The sequence below is a fragment of the Acartia tonsa genome, chromosome 8 (genome assembly GCF_053477335.1).
Source record: "Acartia tonsa isolate MP-2025a chromosome 8, ASM5347733v1, whole genome shotgun sequence".
NCBI lineage: Eukaryota > Metazoa > Arthropoda > Copepoda > Calanoida > Acartiidae > Acartia > Acartia tonsa.
In genome coordinates this window covers 6,356,629-6,373,758 of record NC_137267.1, presented here as the reverse complement: position 1 = coordinate 6,373,758, position 17,130 = coordinate 6,356,629, and the positions used below count along the sequence as shown (strand labels likewise).

The window sequence follows — 17,130 nt, the reverse complement described above, 5'->3', positions numbered from 1 at the left end:
ACCGTTTCAGAGCTTCGCTTTTATGGATGTTGTCATCCTTGTTTAACAACAAATTTTCATGTGATCCAATCATCCGATTGATCTGATTTTTGGTATATTAATTCCTGGGACAACAAAGTATAATGTTATAAGCGAAGCAACTTTATAATCAAGTCCTAAAAATGTAAGTATGTCCATAACCATTATCCTGTATCAAGCAGTATTTCATCAAATTTGTTTACAATTTTGCTTCGACTCTTATATATTGTTATTCTGATTATTCAGTTCTGACACTATATAAGTGTTAATGTCCGTTTGTCCTACTGTTTAAGTGCTTCGCTTTTATGGATGTTGTCATCCTTGTTTAGATACAAATTTTCACATTAGCTTTTCTCCCGCGGGGCAATCATTAACAATAACCTTTTCTACCTAACCTATCAAAAGCTTCTGTGAAAATACAACGAAATCCGTTATCCCAAATTTATTTCAAATTTGCTAAGTAAAAATTCTTTTCAAAGTGTAATTTTGAATAAACATAATATGAACATTATTTCAACATGTAAGATGTAAACTTGTATTTATGACTCATTAAAGTCATTTGCGCATTTTTAGAGCCTTGCTTTATTCAAATATTACTTTTGAGCTTTTTTTTACATAAACAGAAGACTTAATTATTATCGTATTATGTAAAATTAAAGTTTTAATTTGTGATTAATTTATAATCTAGATATTTTTATCAAAAGGAAGCACAGTGTTTAGAAAAAAATATATTTGAGTTTAATGTATAATGTAACAAATTAAATAACCTTCTTTAATAAATTATTCTCCTATTCGAAATAAGATATTTTTATTTTTTCAAAAACTCTTCAGACCCCCCCCCCCCCCCCAATTTCTCACATTATAGACCCTAAAGTTTAAGGGCGCATCCTAAAGAAATTAGTTAACAAATAGAGTTTCTTAAAGGAGATCTGGTTTTCACTATGAGTTTGCTAAAGTCAAGGAAAATGCGCTAGAAAAAATAATTGTTTGCACAATGCTACAAAGGCTGGGCCTTCAGGTTCAGATTATTTTTTGCTATCATGTTTTAAGCTATTTTTGGGGGGATTTTCCACCTAATTTCATTATACATTATTGTACACTAGCGTTGGCGCCCAAATCATCTAGGGTCTTTATATTGCGAGGTATATTGAAGGGCACAAAAGTAGCCTTAAACCATACCCAGACTTTTTATAAGAATAAATGACCTAAAACCATCCCTACAATATTGGTAAAGCGGTTAGTAAGATCCTTCGCTACAGACTGAAAAAGAATGCTAATTTATATACTAGAATATGTAATTAAGTTCCATGATATTATAAACCTAGCAAAGCAATACAACATGCTAATATATATAATTTGCAATTTGCTTAATTGAAGGAACACTCCCAAATTTGCAGAGAATAGCGAAAGGGTGCAAATTGCAAAGTTTTTGGTCGATTAAAACTTGGCATTAATATAAATGCGCAACGATAAATTAGCCCAGCAAATCTTTGTATGTTCAGTTAGGATAGGGAAGGAATATAGCATCAGAGGATAACTTTTTGGCCTTTAATTGCAACGAAAATTGCTTCTTTTTTTGCAATACGTTACATTATGATATAAACTGTTATTTATCCTTTTATATAAAGTATTATTATATGTAGGTATAAACACAGTTTAATTTTTTTACTTTTTTTATTATCCTATTATATAAAGTAGTAAGCGTTTTTTGTCTGTCCCGAAGGATCTCGCTTCTTATAGGTCATGGGAAGGCTTTAAACTATTTTTCGAGAGGGTGTCTTTACCCCTCCCGCAAAAAATATTTTTTATAACTCAAACTCAAATCTAAAATATGATGAGGTCGACTTTTCCTTCTCCTACCAGTGCAGTGCCCCTAGAGGCTTCTAGGGGCGTAGCCACTAGTTTTATATAAAGTAGTAGCCTTTATTTGTCTGTAGCAAAGGATCTCACTTACCGCTAAACCGATATGGTCCTCCTTTGTAATGAAGGTCCCGGGATGGTTTTTGGCTATTTTTCTACCCATCCACAACCCATTGAATATAAAGCCTCTAGATGTTAGGGGCGCAGCAGCAGTTATTATTATAAACTAGTGTAAATTATGAAAAATATTTTAACACAAATTTATTGAAGACTATGATGAAGTTATGGAAACGAACTTCATACATTTAATTACATCAAATTGCAGAGTATAGCTTCGCGCCCAAAAAAACCTTAAATTGTAAATTTCAAAGTTTTTTTTCGTATATGTATTTATTTAGCTATTTCTTAGTCGTGCTATAAAAATGCAGTCTATTCACGTTCTAAAAGGTAGTAAGGGGCGTCTCGGGGTCACATACTCCCAAAATTATGCGCTAAAGGGGGGCGGGGGGAGGTCATATGCACCCCAACATTAAGGATGCGCCTTCTTGCTGCACTATATATTTATATTCAGCGACAAAGATATGGTGTGTGAAAAAATTTAAGCGCCTTTATTTCTTTATACAAAAAAAACCTTACTTCTTCTTATATAAAAATACAGAAAAGTTTTAAAATAATTATCATTTTAGATAGGCAGAATATTTATCTGAAATTTTTTTCTGATAAATTATTTCCTTTTCGTTGTGTTAGGAAATTCTGTCATGATTTCTTCATTTTAGTTTACTATTCTTTAGAATGCATTCAGGCAAATATGATCTATGTTTGTCTGTCTGTCTGTCAAGCCTAAGAACATTTTAAATCAGTATTAATATTTAATAATTTTAAGGTGTAATTTAAAAGTTGACCCCCACTTTTACTTGTAGGCTTAAAAATAAAACATTTGGGGAAGGTGGGTTATCTTTTATTGGGAGAGTGAAGATGTCCTCCCCAAAAATAGTTGAAAACCTTCCCTGGACAAATAACAAGCTCTATTGTAAAGGAGAACCATATCGGTTCAGCAGTTAGTGAGATCCCTAACTACAGACAAAAAAAGCTTACTACCTTACATATAAAAATAATAGATTCTGTTTGATTTCTAATTTTGTATTGCAAATAAAAAAGTCGTGTTATAATTCGCACGGTATATAAAAGCACTTGGAAAGAAAAGAAAGAGAAAATCGTTGCTTATTTGTGAGGCAGCTTTTTAAGCATAGAAAAGGGGACTGTTGAATTATTCTCTAAGTCATCAAGTGAAAAAAAAAACATAAAATAACCATTTAGAGCCCCACTTTTTGTTCTTTCAAAAACTTTTATTTATAGATATCTAATTAAATATTTTTCTCTAATAAAATTTATGATGAGAAAAAAAGGTGGCAGATTTTTTTAAAAATTCTTACCCATTCTATATACCCTGATTTTTTCCATTGAAATTTTGATAATGTATAAATTACCCCATCACATATGTTAGGCTCAAAAATTTAAAGAAAAGCAAATTAGCAAGAAACTGTTACTTAAAATCTCTGAATTTGCAATCTTAGTCAAAGTTGTTGTGCCAAGAGATGCTTTCTTGATCCTAAGCAATAAACAATAAAACATTTTCTCGTATTTATTCGAATCCGGTGGATAGGAACCGGTTCTCATCCATACGAAAAAACTATGTCTAGCATCGTATTATATCCAGTTTTCTACGAATATAGAAATGTACAATCATAAGATTAAAACCAGTTTTTTTAGCCGGTGCCTTCGGCACCACGGGGCTAAAAAAGCTAGTTTTAATCTTATAATTGTACATTCTATATCCGCGGAAAGCCGTTTATAATACGATACGAGAAATAACTATTCTCGTATTCATTCGAATCCGGTGGATAGGAACCGGTTCTCATCCATACGAAAAAAACTATGTCTAGCAGTTTTTTTAGCCGGTGCCTGCGGCACCTCGGGGATAAAAAAAACTAGTTTTAATTTCATAATTGTACTTTCTATATTCGCGGAAAGCCGTTTATAATACGATGCGGGAAATAACTATTAAATAGTCCAACCATTTGAACTCCAAGGCAATTAAAAACGCCGGCAAAAAATGGTCTTTTTTAGAACAGCATTGTAAAAGATCAATACAGAATTTTTAAAAAGGGTTATTTAACTTTATACCTAATATTTTTTAGTCTATTTCTATATCTATTTACCCCAGAATATGTAAGAGTTTAATAGAATATAATACTAGGGCCTGAAGGGTATTTTTGGTTGGATGAAAACGCTTTTTCATTCTTATACCAAAAGCGACACTGCAAATTTTACAATTGTCTAAATTTCCTCCTATTTTCTCCCTAAAAGCGAAGCTTCTCTTTGATTTAATGACCATATAAAATTCTACCAAATACTATTAGAGTGAAAAGAGAGGGGTAGGTTTCTGGTAGAATCCGTAAAGGTGTGTGTTTTAAGGCTTAAAAATAGTAGTAAAACAATAATATTCACTAAATATGTGTATTTCTTATTGAAAAGAACTATAGACAAAATTTTTTTAAAAAGTTAACATACATTTTTATCGTTCTACTACTGTTTTTAACTTATAACACATAACCTTTGTGGATTTTACCAGAAACCTACCCCTCTATTTTTACACTAATCCACAATTTTTTTCTTTTATAAAACAAATATAAAAATTTGAAAAGGCGTAGTTTTAGTCATGTGTGCAGTAAAGAATTAAAATATTTAAAACAAATTCAAAGTATAATTCACCAGTTTAGCTATATCCAACTAAATGTTCTCTAACTTGCAGCGGGCTAAAATAATGATTCCCCTTTTCCACTTCCTTTACCCCATTCCCCTCCCTCCTACTGGATGAACGAACTGACCAATTTACAAGCTAAAATAACCAAACTCCCGTTGTTTACATTTAGAGCGACATACTGTAAATTTTAACTATCTCTCTCTCTCTCTCTCTCTCTCTCTCTCTCTCTCTCTCTCTCTCTCTCTCTCTCTCTCTCTCTCTCTCTCTCTCTCTCTCTCTCTCTCTCTCTCTCTCTCTCTCTCTCTCTCTCTCTCTCTCTCACTCTCACTCTCACTCTCTCTCTCTCAATTAATTTAACAGCTAAAACATAAAACAATAATTCTGTTCATTTTTACAGAGAAATTCTCCCAGTCAATTTTGGGCCTCTCGACACACACACACAAACATGACGTTATTATATAATCGAAACAACGCACTTTTTATGTTTTAATGATAGGTGGAGAGACAAAAATTTAGGATACATCAATTAAAAAATCTTTACTAATTAAAAATGGTTATCACTATAGGAAGTAAGTTTTTTCTTTCAACAGTTAAGATCTCCCAAACCACTTTAACGGTTGAGTTCTTCAGTTTAGGGAAGATTCATATTGCTTACGGATTGGATTTAGCCTATTTCTCTGCCTTGTATAGTGTCAAAACTGAATAATCAGAATATAAATGTATTAGAATCGAAGCAAAATTGTAAATAAATTTGTTGAAAAACTGCTCGATACAGGATAATGTTTATAACATTATACGTTGTTGTCCCAGAAATCAATATACCAAAAATCAGATCAATCGGATGATTAGAACACATAAAAATTTGTTGTTGAAAAAGTAAAACAATCAACATGTTTAACATGGACATACGGACATTTTGGTAATGATTATAGACTTGCTACGCTTTCTAAATCGTACCTAACTACTACAGGAATCAAGGTTTGAAATCGATAGGACAATCTAACATACCTAAATTACCAAAAAATGCTATCCGTAACGGACGGACGGACCGACCCTAATTATAGAAAAGCTTCGCTTTTTAAAAAAAGTTCATAGGCGACTGCAACCGATTATGCAATAGGTAAAACAATCAAAGATACCGGGACGCGAGGGAGAGGGCAGTAGACAATAAAATAATATTTTACCCAATTTTGTCATCAATAAGTGGTAATATTTAGGGTTAGGGTATGTTGTAAATAAATTTAACGACATTGTACACTCCCTCCGTGGGGAAAAAAACAGCGCCTCTGATTTTTACATTCACGCAAAATTAAACCCTTACTTCTAGCGTCAAAACATAGTTTATTTTTAAAACGAGGCTTATCTATAATTAAGATCGGTCCATCTGTCCGTTACAGTTAGCACTTTTCGTTAATTTTAACAGGTTAGAATTGTCCTATCGATTTAAAACTTTGCATGCTAATTCCTGAACAGTTAGGTACGACTTAGAAAGCGTCGCAACTCTATAATCGTTACCAGAAAGTACGTACGTTCATTTTAAACATGGTGATTTTTTTAGTTTTTTGAAAACAAATTTTTGAATGTTAAAATTATCCTGTTCATCTGATTTTTTTAATACTGATTCATATTACAACAAGGTATAGTGTTATCAGCGAAGCATCTCATTATTTATTCAGTTCTTACAATCTACATGTGTTAATGTTCGTTTGTACTTCCATTTCAGAGCTTCGCCTTTATGGATGTTGTCATCCTTGTTCTTATGCAATCTTGAAAATAGCATTTGATGCTTTTCTTAAGCAAAGATGAATTTTAAAATTTGCATTTCATTTAATCATATGATACTTTTTTCACGTAAATGGATATAGAATATACGTGGATATTATGACAAGGGGAAATGTTGTCCTCCATTTAGATTGCTAACATGGAACTCATTTATAGGGCAGTTTGTTTATCCTGTAGGAGGGGAGGAGATTGAGTAAAGTGGGTGAATGGGGTCCGTATCATTTTGTCTAGCCCGCTGCGAGTTTCACTTTATTAGAGAAAATGAAAATCTGGTGTAACATCCAATTAATAATACATCCATTTTTATATATTAGTTATGATTGTGCGATGCTGATATAAAAAGATAAAATCAACTCCCATTTACCTGTCCTATTATCCCTGGAAATCTATTTGCTTATGACTTAATTGATTATTGATTTGTTTGATTTGTCCTAATTAGTAGAGGGATAGATAGATTTATGTGGTGCATTATTGTAACTTTACAAAGTGTCTAAGAAAATTATCTATGTGACGTCATAAAAATAAGTGATTATCCATCTTTTTTTAGGGGTTTTCTTTCCCACTTCTTCTCTCATCTTTCTAATTGTATGACGTCACATGGCTGATTTTTGAGACACTTGGTAATTATTAATATTAAAGTATTGCCCTTAGTCACTAGCGGATGCATCCTATATGGATTGCGATGGTTACAAACCACCCCTCCCCAAAAATTAGTATCGGAAATAAACTAGAGAAAATTTAGGGGAATTCATGATATTTTTTTAGGGTTCTTGGCTCTCACAAATAATTTAACTTTTTAGAATCTATTTTGACAATATTATTAAAATGATATATGCGAAATAAAAAATAAATAGGCCCAAAGTGAGAACAATAGCTTTGCGTAATTAGAACTTACAGACAAAAGTTATGCAGTCAAAGTGTTGGTTGAATAGTTCCAGGAAGGGGAGGGACATTGGTTGTTTATTACACTTGTCCCCAAAGTTTTACAATAACATTTTCTTATTTGTTAGCCTAACAACTTTGGGGAATTTATTGAATTTTGATTTCGGTTGGCTGATTAAGTTGAGTGTCCTAACGTTTCAAAGAGAGAGGAGGTAATTTTGTGTTTCATCTTAGGGAATGTACACCAAGTCATCTGCCATTGTCTTATCTCTTTATATCCCTGGAATAGTTCTATCTTTACCATATAAGCAACTCTCCCTCGAGGAAATTATCAATCATAAAGCCAGAATGTCACACAAAAAGAATAATTCATCTTGCATTGGTCTATCCGAGTTGTATGTGTATACTATATATGCACCTAGAATATTTGCGTGCAATTTGGTGTAAAGGATCTCAAGTCAACCTGATCAACTGAAAATTGATTTCCCATTTCTGCCCTAATTTCCGAAGTTGTACGACAGATAACCCAACTATTGTAAAAGCTATTTTCAGATACATCATCATTAATTTAAAAATAAATATTAAGAAGACTTATTAAACATTCAAAATTGTAATTTTTTTAATTTTGATTTTTTTAGAAGTGCAAAGCTTTTTTTAAGCTAGTAATAAATATTGAGATAGGATGAGGGTTATACGTACAAAATTCAGCTGAACGTCAACCTCCCTTATACAAATGTTCATTCGTTTAAGAAAAAATATCCTTGTAGCACAATTATAAAAAGCTATTAACAGCTTTAATAAAAAGTTCTGTGAATATTATTTTTAAAACTAATTATAAAATTTTAAGATATATGCATTTTAAGAAAATCTCCTAGTTATGACAACGCCTTATAAACATACTAGCGGCTGCGCTCCCAGCATCTAGGAGCTCTGTATTCGAAGTAGTAAGAAAAGTAGTAAAAAAGCCTAAACAAAATTTAAATATAATAATTAAATAGCCTAAAACCATCCAGGGGCCTATAAGAATCTTACATAAAATGGAGAACTCAATCGGTTTAGTGGTTATCGAAATAAAAGCTACAGACAATAAAGCCTTACTACTTTATATAATTGGATGATATCACATGGTTTCAATGAAAATTAAGTTTTTTTGTGAATCTAAAAACAATATAATGTGGCAATTTTTGTATTGCTTTTAAATTTGACCAAATATTTGCTGTTTTTGTATGACACTTTCTAATTCTTGCATTTGAAATAAGTTATGAGCTGAATGTTAAAGGTTTACAGCTGAGGCTGTAAAATTTTACTAACTTCATATCCTATATACTAACTTAAAGTGAGAATATATGTTTGTTTCAGTAAGATCTCATAAATGACCGAATTTGGGGGCATTTCAATTGATGAAGCTTATCATAAGTACAGGGCTAACTTAAGGAAAAGGGGAGGGTCGAATCAGGTATATAAAGGGATAAGACAATGGCTAGTAAATTGATGTACATCCCTAATGATGACACACAAAATTACCTTTTCTGCAAATTAAAATTAGTGGTTGAAACGTTTAAACACTCAACTTAATAAACCAACTAATCAAAATTCAGTAAAAGTCCCCAAAGTTGTTAAGCCAACAAATGAGAAAACGTTATTGTCAAACTTTCGGGGCTTAGTATATAATAAACAGCCCTTCTCTCTCTGGGTTTGAATGCCTTTCCTCTTTAAACGTTTTTATATTATACAAAAATAAAAATGAAAACGTAATTTAAAATATGACACATAAAAATGTTATTAACAATTAAAATTCATAGAATTCAAATTTTCTAACAAAGTCCTACTAGAAAATTTTAGTTTAATAATAGAAATAGAAATTTGTCAAAAAAAAAATTTATGTTCCAGTTTTCTGTTAAATTTGACTGTCTGTCTATATATGTCTATCTAATTTTCTATCCATCTGTACATCTACCTAACTATCGGTCTATCTAGTTTTCAATCTATTTTTACATATACCTAACTATCTGTCTATCTAGTCTTTATCTATCTTTACAGATACCTAACTATCTGTCTATGTATGTCTATCTAATTTTCTATCCATCTGTACATATACCTAACTATCTGTCTATCTAGTCTTTATCTATCTTTACAGATACCTAACTATCTGTCTATGTATGTCTATCTAATTTTCTATCCATCTGTACATCTACCTAACTATCGGTCTATCTAGTTTTCAATCTATTTTTACATATACCTAACTATCTGTCTATCTAGTCTTTATCTATCTTTACAGATACCTAACTATCTGTCTATGTATGTCTATCTAATTTTCTATCCATCTGTACATCTACCTAACTATCGGTCTATCTAGTTTTCAATCTATTTTTACATATACCTAACTATCGGTCTATCTAGTCTTTATCTATCTTTACAGATACCTAACTATCTGTCTATGTATGTCTATCTAATTTTCTATCCATCTGTACATCTACCTAACTATCGGTCTATCTAGTTTTCAATCTATTTTTACAGATACCTAACTATCTGTCTATCTAATTTTCTATCTATCTGTACATCTACCTAACTATCTACCCATCTAGTTTTCTATACATCTACCTAACCTATGTGTATACCTGTATGTATCTGGAACTGGAAAGGTCCTGGAGCAGTGTTCATCAGGATATGGGTAGATCAATACCTCGTCTGAAACAAAAAATGGAAAATTAATAAATATTTTTATAAATGAGTTCCTATCCTATTTTTAAAAAATAGAAAAAAACTTTTTGTTTGGTTCATAAATTGCTTATCCAGGGAGAGAGGAAGGGGACAATGAGCTGTTTATTACACTAGCTCCCAAAGTTGGATAATAACGTCATTGACTCAACAAATTTGGGGACTTTTACTAAATTTTGATTGGTAGGTTTGTTAAACTGAGTGTTCAATCGTTTCAATCACTAAATTTATTCTACAATAGGGGTAATTCTGTGTGTCATCATTGAGGATGTAAATAAATTAATCGGTTATTGTCTTATCCCTTTATATCCCTGTTACTTATCACTGAAACTCTCTTTCTAAGTTGTAAGTAAAATAATTTATTATTGAATATTGACTATTAAATATTTATGGAGAGAGGGACAAATAAAATTGGTATCCAATGTTTCACAACTTCGTCATTTTATTCTAAGACTCAAAACTTTGGGTACTTTTCTAAACTATTAGTATCGAAACTTTTCAACAAATCATGTTTAACTCAAGAATGGTTAATTTGGTTTAAAACCATTGATGAGGCATTATAATATATCGGCCATTGTCTTATCCTTTAAAATCGCAGCAAAAGAATTACAAAAGTAAAACTCATTTTTTAGTTTTGTTAAAGATTTTCCTGCATAAAGATTTGTTTTGTATGCAACAGAGGTGAAAATAGCAGGGATTTAAGGGATAGGACAATGGATGATAAATTAATGTAACCCCTCCTCCCCCCATTATGATAAACAAGATTATTGGTACATTGTTACTTTGTAAAATCAAAATCAAAACTCAGTTTTAAATCCATAGTGTTTACACTAATAAGTGACAATACCTATAGAAATTAAATTGTTGAGTAGGAATATGATTTATCCCAAATTATCCCCTACCTTCCTGAAGAATAGAAAATTCATTTCTGCGGTGTTCAAACATAAGAACGAGGGCAAGTACTCTAAGAGGTAGGGGGCAGTGGACTGTAAATAACAGTGGTCCCCAAAGTTAGTATCCTATTTTGTTTGCTTTTAAACTTTGAGGACTTTTATAAAATCTTGATTTGGTTGTACAACAAGCATAGCCAAACAATTTTTCATCAATAGAAGGGGTAATTATTAGCATTTACATTAATATAACGCCTATTGTCTTATCCCTTTAAATAATTTGTTTACCACTAGAAAATTATTAGATTATTAAAAATATTTAAAGCAAAATTGTAATTAAGGAATTTTACTTGATTGGAAGAATATTTTCATTCCTATTTCCTTTATACTTATGTTAAAATAATGCATTCTTCTGCAATACACACATACAAATAAAAACATTTTATTTTTCTATAGGATGCCGTTTTTTTCCGTGTGATTTTCCGTAAAATGACAATTATAATAGACAGTAAAGATGCATTTTTTATAGAGTTTATATAGAGTAACTGAATAAAAAAGCGATAAAACTAAGTCCTTACATACTTGTCTATCCATCTGTCTAGCTTTTAAACTGTGTGTTTGATTGACTGAAAATTACGGGAAAATCATGCTGTTCTGACACCCATATGAGGTTGATAAACGCTTTGCAATAATTTATCTTTATCTCAGTAACAAAAAATCTTTCTATGTAGCCCTCACCATAGTTATTAGAAGCGCAGCTACTCAATATATGTATTTTATACATGTAGGTAAGTACGTCCTTATGATAAATCTTTCTATGTAGCTCCCACCATAGTTATTAGGAGCGTAGCTACTCAATATTTGTATTTTATACATATATGCAGGTACGTACGTCCTTATAATAAATCTTTCTATGTAGCTCCCACCATAGTTATTAGGAGCGCAGCTACTCAATATTTGTATTTTATACATTTAAGTAAGTACGTCCTTATGATAAATCTTTCTATGTAGCCTTCACAATAGTTATTAGGAGCGCAGCTACTTAATGTTTGTATTACATATATGCAGGTACGTACGTCCTTATAATAAATCTTTCTATTTACCCTTCACAATAGTTATCAAAAGCGCAGCTACACTACATATGTATCATATAAATGTAGGTAAGTCCGTCCTAACAAAAATATTTCTTTAGAGTTCTAATAATAGTTATAGGCTACTCTATAATAACTAAATTTGCTACCTTTTTCTGTTACTAATGGATGTATCTATTCTTGTAAAGTATTAGAAAAACAAGGATGACAACATCCATAAAAGCGAAGCTCTGAAACGGTTGGACAAACGGACATTAACGCTTGTATAGTGTCAGAACTGAATAATCAGAATATAAATGAATAAGAGACAAAGGAAAATTGTGAGTAAATTTGTTGAAAAACTTGATATAGGATAATGTTTATGGACATACTTACATTTTAGGACTTGATTATAGAGTTGCTTTGCTTTGCTATAATATTGTACTTTGTTGTCCCAGGAATCAGTATACCAAAAATCAGAACAATCGGATATTCTGGTAATGATTATAAAGTTTCTACGCTTTCGCACCTAACTACTACAGGAATCACCATGCAAAGTTTGAAATCGATAGGACAATTCTAACATACCTAAATTAACAAAAAAAAGCTACCTGTCTATAACGAACGGGCGTACGGACCGACCCTAATTATAGAAAAGCTTCGCTTTTAAAAATAATTTGTGTAACGCCAATATTTTTAGTGACAAACTTTAGGCCTTTTTATAAGAATTATTGTCATTGCATTTTTTTAGTAGCGAAGCTACTCTATAATTCACAATGTCCGTCCGTCTGTCCGTCTGTCCGTCTGTCCGTCCGTCCGTCTGTCCGTCCGTAATTAATGAATTGGGGGAAACGTGATTTTCTCGGCTCCTATACAAGATAGAGAGCTGAAATTTTTTGACAACATTCTCATCATTAAGGAGCAAAATTAACTATAAAACATCAACGGCGATCGGACTGCTTTTTAGCAGGTTTTAGGCTATTTTTTATATTTTCCAAATTTTCCCCATATCTTTGGTGTTTATGGTCCGATTTTCAAAAAATTTTCAGTTGAAGATATCAAAATTAAATTTCCCGTCATTTGAAGAAAACAACAATGACGGTCAGACTGCCTTTTTGCAGGTTTTTGGCTATTTTAATATTTTTCACATTTTCCCCATATCTTTGGTGTTTATGGTCCGATTTTCAAAATTTTTTCAGTTAAAGATATCAAAATTAAGTTTCCTGTCGTTTGAAGAAAACAACAATGACAGTCAGACTGCCTTTTTGCAGGTTTTGGGCTATTTTTCATATTTTTCACATTTTTACCCATATCTTTGGTGTTTATGGTCCAATTTTCAAAAAATTTTCAGTTAAAGATATTAAAATTAAATTTCTGGCGTTTTAAGAAAAGAAACAATGGCGGCCAAACTGACTTTTAGCAGGTTTTGGGCTATTTTTATATGTTTGACATATTTCCCCATATCTTTGGTATTTTTGGTCCAATTTTAAATTTTTTTTGCATTAACAGTTTCAACATATTTTTTCCATTGTTATGTGCATCTAGTATGTAATTTACTTTAACCGTCTTCATCATAGAAAATAAAACAAGGTTTCGTGTTTATTTTCTCCAACAAATCTATTCTTGATTTTAGTAAATACACTTTAAATCTACTTCTACGTATTCCCATCCACAATTTTTGTGCTTCGCTACTTATGGATGTTGTCATCCTTGTTTATGTTTTTATTCGATTTATTGCCTAAAAAAACAAGGATGATTTATATTAGGGTAGCAAAGATTAGGGTAGGTAAAGGTTTTTTTTTTGTATGAAGCTTAAGATTTCAATAACTACTGAACCGATTGGGTTCTCTATTTTAGATTAGCTTTGGATAGGTCCTGTGATGAATTTAGGCTCTTTTAATTTCAGATTTAAGTCTTGGGATGGTTTTAAGCTATTATTCAAGCCACCCTCTGCCCCTTCTAGATGCTAGGTGAGTAGCCAATAGTTAAAGTTATAATAAGCTAACCGTAAATAGATAAGAAATAAATCATAATTTTAGAAAAGTTTTGCTTCCAAAAATATAAAAAAAAGAAATGCTATACATAAATTTGACATGCGGATCTAGATAATTTTGCTTCATTTATCACCTAATTGTTAAAAATGAAGTAAATGCTGGTTTTTATGGACCAAAAGATTCAATAATTAGAGCGCTGAAACTGTGGATGATGGCAAAAATACTGATGTACTACTTCTAAAAACTCTTTTTGGTATTGAAAGTCATTTAAAATGATGGCCTAAAACCTTCACAATCACAGGAATAAGAAACATTCATGGTAGTTAAAGAATTGTCAACCTAACCATTTCAGAGATTTTGTGTAACAATAAAATCCTAGCAGTTTAACTTCTTCGGTGGTTTATGAGGTTGTTAATTTTATTAATGATTTTTAATCCTTAAAAAACCTTTAGTGTTTTCGTTCTCTTTAAGTTTTGACGATTTTTAAATTTTCTATTATTTTTTCTTCTCAAAATTTGTTGCGTAACTCAATTTTAGAACCAACGATCATTCCCCACCTACCCCCTCTCATTTTTAAAATGAATCTTTTAAATCTTGTGGGGTCCTATCCCAACTAGGTATAACCCCTACGGTGCTCTTCTAATCTTTACCTAACCTGAAATAATTAAGAAAATATGTAACTTGTAAATGATACTAAATGACAATTTAATGTTTTCATGTAAACTTGTCATTGATACGCTAATTAAGGACATAAATTTACATGAAAGCCAAAAAAATAAGAAATTTAGTTTAAAATCCGGGCTTTTAACTCGACGTCCTTGCATCGCGTCCAGTCCAAAAACCTACTACTACTACACCACGCTAACGGCGTTTTGACATACTAGCACAAAAATTAGGAAATCGTAAAAGCTAGAGTAGAATTAGTTTATGACACAACTGATTGATGTTTTATAATAAGAAAGAGAATTTTGCCTTAAACTATTCCACCAATCAAAACCAACAATTGTTTCGTATTATATTTTTTATTCAAGACAACATAAGCATAATGCGTTGCTATAATACTTTAAACATAAAATTTGTTTCATTGTATGACACTCGCAACCATTGATATATGCGCTCAAATGCTTCAGCATAAAACATATTAGCTTTTAAACATTTCTTATTATTTAAGAAACTTCCATACTTTTTAAATTTTTTGTTTACAACCGTGTGGGTTGGGGTAAAAAAGGATATTTTTATCAATATAGCTAGAAAGATTCTATAGATGAACTTAAAACTAAGTAATGTATTAATAAGATAAAAATACATACATTTTATTTAGAAATAACAGTAAACTGTATAACAAATAAAATCTCTGATTCTGCAATGCTTAGATAAATCGGACGGACAGACATGATCTAATTATTTAGAATCTACATTATAAAATAATCGAAATGAAATCTAAACGAAAAGTAAAAAGAGTAATTTGACCTTTTGAAGCTCATAAAACCATTGAGAAATTTGCCTATTTTACCCCAGAGATTTATGGATAAGATAATTGGCGATAAAAAAAGATTAGTTTTAATCGTGATTTAAATTCTGTAGATTAAAAGGATTGGCGAAAAAGTTCGACCACTGATAGTTTGCATTGCCCATTCGATAATTTTTAGGTCAATAGTTATGAAGAATTGTTTATGCCCAATGTCCCCTCCCTCCCCGATTCGACTAGTTTTAAAAAAGTACCTTACAATTAGGCTAAATTTAATTTTCTAAGTTTTTATGATTTCTAAACATTTATATAGTTAGCTTGTTTGTCCAGTAAGATCTCAAAAATGCGGGAAGGTTTGTAACAAATTTATGTAAAGAAGCTTCAGGTTTTAAGCTATTTTCATATAATACTTCTTTGTAGGCACACCCATATCCTTCAAAATTGATTACAACCCATTGTTAAATTCTGAGTTCAGACCTTTTTATGTTTTGTTTTCAATTTATTATGAATAGTGCAGCTACTCTAAAGCCAGAGCCAGTAAGTTTGTCCATTGCTTACTCTGTTTAATAAAAATGACTTGTAATTATTTATTGAGTTTTTGCCATATAATTACAAATGAAAAAATACCCAAAAATGTAGTATGTAAAACTTCATTGACAATAGTTACCTTAAATTTATCTTGCTCTAGCGGCTAAGCCCATAGCCTCTAGGGTAGAATAGAAAAAGTCAGTGAAATAGTCCAATCCAAAGCTTATAAAGCTTCACTGAAATTTACATCAAATTCGGACAGATATACTCCGAGATCTTCAGCTACAAACAAACAAAAAACGTTACCACTTTATGTTAAAGAATAGCATTTTCTTAACAAATATACATTTGTCCTCTATAATACTTTACTTTCATTTTCTATGAAATTGCTGCGCTACGTATGTCCATACTTGTCCTTGTTATTTAAATATACGAAGCCATTTCAAGGCTTTACTAGGATTTTTTATGACGTATAATTAAATTCAATGATTTTTCTATTTGTTTTCAGTTAACATGTATGAATTTTGTTTTTGAGTACGAAGAACAAATAATTTTAAACATGTTAAGAATTGAGTGTTTTAGAAAATTGTCCGCAGATAGAAAAATGAATTATATTGGCCCCAAGGGACATTTAGAATTGGATTATTAATCTATGGTTTATATTTTTTGGTGTAAATTGCTGTAAAACCATATGGTTATACGATACACGAGTTTTCAGCACGATTCAGAATCAAAGATTAAGAAACTTAGAATAGTTATTCCTAGCATCGTATTATAAACAGCTTTCCGCGGATATAGAATGTACAATTATAAGATTAAAACTAGTTTTTTTTAAGCCCCGAGGTGCAGAAGGCACTGGCTAATATATAATACGATGCTAGGCATAGTTTTTTCGTATGGATGAAAACCGGTTCCTCTCCACCGGATTCGAATGAATACGAGAAAAACATAATTTTTTCTAATTCTAACTGCTTATGAATAGTGACAAAAATCATTTTTGATAAAATTAAACAGAAAATAAACAAATTTACTTTTATAAAACTATGAAATTAAGCCCCGAGGTGCCGAAGGCACTGGCTAATATATAATACGATGCTAGGCATAGTTTTTTCGTATAAATGAGAACCGGTTCCTATCCACCGGATTCGAATGAGTA

At 31.3% G+C, this 17,130-nt stretch overlaps 1 protein-coding gene across 1 annotated transcript in view; it reads right to left on the bottom strand.

Moving 5' to 3' along the window:
* The window catches only part of LOC145325878 (uncharacterized), a 112,343-nt gene that overhangs the window by 74,222 nt on the left and 20,991 nt on the right, over positions 1-17,130 (bottom strand). Inside the window, exon 3 of the mRNA XM_080168855.1 lies at positions 9,925-9,994. Coding sequence (XP_080024981.1) covers positions 9,925-9,994 — 70 coding nt within the window. The remainder of the gene's footprint in view (positions 1-9,924; positions 9,995-17,130) is intronic.